Here is a 6959-nt window from a genome sequence, read left to right as displayed (position 1 = left end):
CCCCCTACCCTCTTCCCCAACACTCTGCCAAGGCGTCGCTGTTGAAGGCCCGGGAGATGTCCCCCTTCTTCAGGTGTTCCTCCTCAATCGGATGTTCCCCTCCCTCAGGTCTTCTCCTCCTCTCTCCCCATCCTCCACATCCTCCTTCTCCTTCTCCTCCCTCTCCCCAATCCTTCCTCCATCAGGTGTTCTTCCTTTCTCAGGCGTTCCCCTCCATTAAGTGTTCCTCTCCCTCAGGTGTTCCTCCTCCTACAGGTGTTCCCCTCTTGCAGATTTTTCTTTCCCTCAGGTGTTCCTCCTCCCTCAGATATTCCCCCTCCCCCTCCTGCAGATATTCCCCCTCCCCCTCCTACATGATATTCCCCATCCCCACCTCCTACAGATATTCCCCTCCCCCAGGTACTCCTCTTCCTCCTCATGCAGATGCCCCTCCACCCCCCCCCAGGTACTCCCTCCTCATGCAGATCAGCTCCCCCCCCCCCCACCTCCCGCCCTACCTCAGCCATTCCCTCCCGCAGGAACCAGTGTCTCTCCCTCGCGCCCTTGGGACCTCTCCACAATGAGACCTTCCTGGGCATGAGATTGCAACCCCGTCTCCTCGGACCGCGGGGTACAAAGGGCGCGACGAGAGCCTGGCGGTTACAAAGGGCGCCGGGAGCAGCCCCTCGCCCCCCCCCCCCTTTTTCGGCCGGTGCCTCGGAGGGCGAGGTGGGACTTGGCACTGGCACTTAGGGTGATGAAGGTACTCGGTGCTCGTGCTGGTGTTCGGAAGGATGCTGGTACTGGGGCTGGTATTGGGGTTCGGGTTGATGTTGGTATTGGACCTGGGGCTGGTAGTGATTCTGGGGCTGGTATTAGGGCTGGTATTGGGGTTCGGGCTGATGCGGGTATTGGGGCTGGTATTGGTACTGAAGCTGGTATTGGGGCTGGTATTGGTATTACTGAAACTGACTTTGGCACTAGGGTCAACAGTTACAGAAAAGACACAGATAACTAGCAGTAATACCAACACTAGCACTCGCAGTGGTATCATCTCTTGTACTCACATTAGTACTAACTCTCCCACTGAGCTCTGGTACCAACTCTTGTTCTGACACTGGTACCAAATTTTGTACTCACATTAGTACCACCTCTTGTACCCACGTTAGTACCAACCCTCTTACTAAGCACTGGTACCAACTCACACACACATAGACACACACACACACACACACACACACACACATACACACACACACACACACACACACACACACACACACACACACACACACACACACACACACACACACATATATATATATATATATATATATATATATATATATATATATATATATATATTTACATATATATACACACACACACACACACACACACACACGCACACACACTAACACACTAACACACCAACAACACTGAAATCCAGCAGCACTTACCCTGATACCGGCATCGACACTGGTACTTCCATTAGTACTAACACCCGCTCGAGTTGGAGGGAAGTACACTGGTAGCTTCGTCGCGTAGGTTCGTATTTCGCTCAAGTGTTTGGACGTCTGAAAGCTTCGTGTAGGAGGGGGTGGGGGAGGGAGGGAGGGGTGGGGAGAGGGGAGGGGAAGGGGGAAGAGAGGTGGAATGGAAGGTGAAAGAGGAGAGGGGGAGGGGGCAAGAGGGGGGTGGACGTGGAAGGTGAAAGGAGATTGGGGGAAGGGGGAATGTGGGAGAGGGGGGGAAAAGAGAGGTAAAAAAGAGCGAGAGAGCGAAGGAGGTAGAGGAGAGAGAGAGAGAGAGCCGAGAGAGCAGAGAGAGAGAGAGAGAGAGAGAGAGAGAGAGAGAGAGAGAGAGAGAGAGAGAGAGAGAGAGAGAGAGAGAGAGAGAGAGAGAGAGAAGAGAGAGAGAAAGAAAGAAAGAAAGAAAGAGAGAGAAAGACCCAAAAGGAAGAGAAACAAACCACCCAAAAAACAAACCAACAAAACGAAAAACAAAAAAAAAAACGAAAGAAAAAAAGAAGAGAAATAACCTAAAGAAGAAGACGAAAAGAGAAGGAAGAGGAAGGTTAACCGCCAAGGTGTTTTACAAGGCTTTAAAAACTTCGCTTCTCCTATTTGTTTCTTCGCTGGCTGTGGCTTCGGCTTCGGAGGAAGAGCGAGCTGGGTTATCACTTTTCTCGCGTCAGAGTGTTACGTCATCGATTGCCGAGATAAGAACTCTTTCTGCTTTTTTTTTCTTCTTCTTTTATCAGATTCCCTGTCCGCTTCAGTCCTTCTATTTTGGGTTCTTGAAGAAGGTTTATGATTTTATTGATTTTGTTTTGTTTCCTGGTGTCTGTCTTCCCCCTTTTTATTGCTTTTCGTTTCGGTAATTTTATTATTATTTTTTGTAGTGTTCCTATTCTTCTTCTTTTAATTCTTGATCTCCATTCTCTTCTTCTTTTGCTCTCTTTCTCCTCTTCTTTCTCTCCTTATTCTGCGCCCCTTCCGCTCCTCTCTTTCCTCCTCCTCCTCCTCCTCCTCCTCCTCCTTTTCCTATTCCTATCTTATTACCATTCCTCTGCTTGCTCTTACCCAATCTGCCTCTCCCATCTTCATCTCATCTCTCTCCACGCACCTTATTTACATTTCCTCTCTCGTTCGTACCCTCCATCATGACCCGGTTTCGCCCCCCCCCCTCCTCTCTCTCTCTCTCTCTTTCTTCTTCTCTCTTACCCCTTCTTCTTCCTCCTCCTCTCTCTCTCCTCCTTCCTCTCTCTTTCCTCTTCTTCTTCCTCCCTCTCTCTCTCTCTCTCTTTTCTTCCTCCATCCTCTCTCTCTTCCTTTCTTCTCCTCTCTCTTCCCCTTCTTCTTCCTCCTCTCCTCTCTCTCTCTCTCTTTCTTTCTTCTCCTTCCTTTCCTCTTCCTCTTCTTCTTCCCTCCTCCTCTCTCTCTCTCTCTTTCTCTCTTCTCTTCCTACTTCCTCTCTCTTCCCCCTCTCCTTCCTCCTCTCTCTCTCTCTCTCTCTTTCTTCTTCTCTCTTCCCCCTTCTTCTTCCTCCCTCCTCTCTCTCTCTCTCTTTCTTCTTCTCCCTTCCATCTTCTTCTTCCTCCCTCCTCTCTCTCTCTCTCTTTCTTCTTCTCTCTTCCCCCTTCTTCCTCCTCCCTCCTCTCTCTCTCTCTCTCCTCCTTCCTCTCTCTTCCCCCTTCTTCTTCCTCCTCTCTCCTCTCTCTCCTCCTTCCTCTCTCTTCTCCCTTCTTCTTCCTCCCTCCTCTCTCTCTTTCTCCCTTCCTTCTCCCCCTCCCTCCTCTCTCTCTTCTCTCTTTCCCTTTCTTCTCCCCCCTCCCTCCCTCTCTTCCCTCTCCTCATCTCTCTCCCACCTTCTCCCCTCCCTCATCTCTCCCTTTCTTTCCTCACCTTCCTCCTCTCTCCTCCCCTCTCTCTCTCTCCCTCCTTCTCCCCCCCTTCATCTCTCTCTCTCCCTCCTTCTCCCCCCTCCTCATCTCATCTCTCCTTCTTCTTCTCCTCCCTTCCTCCTCTCTCCCTCCATTCTCTCTCTTCTCTCCCCCTCCTACTCCCTCATTTCTCTCTCTCTCTCCCTTTCTTATCCTCCTTTCTCCCCCTCCTCCTCTCTCTCTCCTTTCCTCCCCCTCCCTCCTCTCTCCCCCCTCCCCCTTTCTCTCTCTTATGACCTGGCCTCCCGAGCTACAGCCATGACCTAGTTTCTCGGCCATAAATCCCATCCCTTCCGTGCACTAAGCATCCTAGCGGTGTTCGGGATATTATCTCGGGTCGGATGCTGTAGCGCCCGTGTTCCAGATCTCGTGGCGTCCGTCGAGTCCTCTGTTATCTCCCTTATCTCGCGTGGAGGATGTCGAGTTATAAGTAACATTCTCTCTCTCTCTCTCTCTCTCTCTCTCTTTCTTTCTCTCTCTATCTATCTCTTTCTCTCTCTCTCTCTCTCTCTCTCTTAGCCTTGTAGCATCGTGGGTTTGATCAGCATCTCTCTTATCTATTATCATCTCCCGGTTCTTGTTATCTTTCGTATCTCCGAAGCTGTCATATTCTAAATAGCATCTCAATATCTCAAGTCTAACTGACATCTCTCTTATCTCTAATCGTCTCCCAGATCTCGCAGCGTCTCAGGATAAACCGTATCATGTATATCTCTCATTATCACATAAATATCTAACAGCATATCAGACGAACAGCATCGCACAGATCGTACAGCATCGATGTCATCATAAGCAGATCTCGACTCTCACAGCATCCCCCATTCTCTCTTTCCCGTATCTCAGTCTATTATAGTTTATGTTGGAAAAAAATCACTCATTCTACAGCATCTCTTAGGATTTTCATCACACTCGTCACACTCACAAGCCTTCAACCCGTCAACACATACTAATCCCCACAGCATACCATTACATTCCACAGCACATCGTCAACTTCCAAAGCATTCATACTTCCCACAGCTTACCATTACCTTCCAAGCCATCCATACTACCCACAGCATACCCTCAACTTCCATAGCATTTTTACCTCACACAGCATACCACCACCTTCCAAAGTATTCTTACCTTCCCACAGCATACCCCCAACTTCCAAGCCACCCATACTCCCCACAGCATACCACCAACTTCTAAAGCATTCATACTCCCCATAGCATACCATCAACTTCCAAAGCATCCATACCTCCCACAGCATACCAACACCTTCCAAGCCATCCATACTCCCCACAGCACATCATCACCTCCCAAGACGTTCATACCTCCCACAGCATACCACCAACTTCCAAGCCATCCATACTCCCCACAGCATACCATCACCTTCCAAGCCATCCATACCTCCCACAGCATACCACCAACTTCCAAGCCATCATACTTCCCCCAGCATACCATCAACTTCCAAGCCATCCATACTCCCCACAGCATACCATCACCTTCCAAGGCATTCATACCTTCCCCCAGCATACCATCAACTTCCAAGCCATCCATACTCCCCACAGCATACCATCACCTTCCAAGGCATCCATACTCCCCACAGCATACCATCACCTTCCATTCCATCCATACTCCCCACAGCACATCATCACCTCCCAAGCCATCCATACTCCCCACAGCACATCATCACCTCCCAAGACGTTCATACCTCCCACAGCATACCCCCACCTTCCAAAGTATTCATACCTTCCCACAGCATACCACCAACTTCCAAGGCATCCACACTCCCCACAGCATACCATCAACTTCCAAGCCATCATACTTCCCACAGCATACCAACACCTTCCAAGGCATTCATACCTTCCCACAGCATACCACCAACTTCCAAGCCATCCATACTCCCCACAGCACATCATCACCTCCCAAGACGTTCATACCTTCCCACAGCATACCCCCACCTTCCAAAGTATTCATAGCTTCCCACAGCATACCACCAACTTCCAAGGCATCCACACTCCCCACAGCATACCATCAACTTCCAAGCCATCATACTTCCCACAGCATACCAACACCTTCCAAGGCATTCATACCTTCCCACAGCATACCACCAACTTCCAAGCCATCCATACTCCCCACAGCACATCATCACCTCCCAAGACGTTCATACCTTCCCACAGCATACCCCCACCTTCCAAAGTATTCATACCTTCCCACAGCATACCACCAACTTCCAAGCCATCCACACTCCCCACAGCATACCACCAACTTCCAAAGTATTCATACCTTCCCACAGCATACCATCACCTTCCATAGCATTCATACCTTCCCACAGCATACCCGCGAGACTTCACAGCATCTCCCCGCAGCTCACAGCACCCGCCCCCCCCCCTCCCACAGCCAGCCTCCGCAGAGAGTTCTCCAAACTTCACAGCAGTCTTCGTGCAAGGAAATTTGAATACAACTTTCCTGAATTCGGATGAGGGGAGAGAGGTGTAAGAAGAGGGATAGAAGGAGAGGAGAGAGAAAGAAGAGGATGAGAAAGAGGAGAGGATGGAAAAAGAGGAGGAGGTGGAAGGAGGAGGAGGAGGAGGAGAAAGAGGAGAGGAAAGGAAAAGAGGAGGAGGTGGAGGAAGAGGCGGAGGAGGAGAAAGAGGAGGGCGAGAGGGGAAAAGAAGCTGCAAGAGGAGGAGGAGGAGGAGGGAGAGGAAGCGAAAAAAGTGATGGAAGGAGAAGGAAGAAGAGTGAAGAAATGGAGGGGGAATTGACGGAGGAGGAGGAAGGGGGAGTAGTAGGAGAGGGAGGATACATTAAAAAAGATATATAAGATATAAGAAGAGGGGGAGAGGGAGGGGGAGGAGAAAGAAGAAGAAGAAAAAAAAAAGGAGGTGGAGAATGAAGTTGAGGATGAGGAGAGGGATGGAAGAGTAGAAATAGAAGAAGGTGGATGAGGAAAAGGAAAAGGAATAGGAAGAGAAGGAAGAAGGAGAAAGGGGAAAAAATGAATTTTATTAGCCGAACGACATTAGAATGATTGAAAGGGGGGAGGGAGGCCAAGAGAAGAGAGGAAAGGGGAGGAGGAAGGATAAAGAGAGAAGAGGAGGACAAGGAAAAGAAGGAGAAGGGCGATAAAGAGATAAACAGAGAGAGAGAGAGAAAGAGAAAAATAAGTAATGATTGTAAGCATTATTAGTAATAATAATGATAAACATATTGATGATGATAACAATGAGGATAAGATAATGGTATTTATGTCAGAATAATGATGGTAATACTAGTACTAATACTAATCTAAAGATATATTTAGTAATAGTTATGCCACTAAGGAAATGCTGATAACGAGCATAATAATGGTAGTTGTAATAAAGATGCTAATGTTGATGATAATGATAGTAAAGATAATAATAATGAAGATGATTATGATAATAGCAATAACAGTAGTGCCAATAATTATGATAATAGTAATGGTAATAATAATAAGAATTAAAAATATAATATATTGGTAATGATACTGATAATAACCTCTTGATTACACACACATATACAAAACACA

General features: G+C 48.2%; 1 protein-coding gene across 1 annotated transcript; it reads left to right on the top strand.

Moving 5' to 3' along the window:
• The first annotated feature begins 736 nt into the window (after positions 1–736).
• LOC138859370 (uncharacterized) lies at positions 737–5864 on the top strand. Its single transcript, XM_070114184.1, has 3 exons — positions 737–929; positions 1052–1143; positions 4518–5864. The coding sequence occupies exons 1-3, from the start codon at positions 737–739 to the stop codon at positions 5862–5864; spliced, it is 1632 nt and encodes a 543-aa protein (XP_069970285.1).
• The last annotated feature ends 1095 nt before the right edge of the window (positions 5865–6959 follow it).

The sequence above is a fragment of the Penaeus vannamei genome, chromosome 35 (assembly GCF_042767895.1).
Source record: "Penaeus vannamei isolate JL-2024 chromosome 35, ASM4276789v1, whole genome shotgun sequence".
Lineage (NCBI taxonomy): Eukaryota > Metazoa > Arthropoda > Malacostraca > Decapoda > Penaeidae > Penaeus > Penaeus vannamei.
Note: the sequence above shows the minus strand (reverse complement) of the source record. Positions and strands in the feature narration are given on the sequence as shown.

What these genes read in the sequence shown, in the direction of transcription:
- LOC138859370 (XM_070114184.1), top strand. Translation starts at nt 737, where the DNA reads ATGAAGGTACTCGGTGCTCGTGCTGGTGTTCGGAAGGATGCTGGTACT. An exon ending in TGAAGCTGGTATTGGGGCTG is followed by an intron (nt 930 to 1,051) that starts GTATTGGTATTA and finishes TACTCACATTAG; the next exon opens with TACTAACTCTCCCACTGAGC. An exon ending in GTACCACCTCTTGTACCCAC is followed by an intron (nt 1,144 to 4,517) that starts GTTAGTACCAAC and finishes TACCTCACACAG; the next exon opens with CATACCACCACCTTCCAAAG.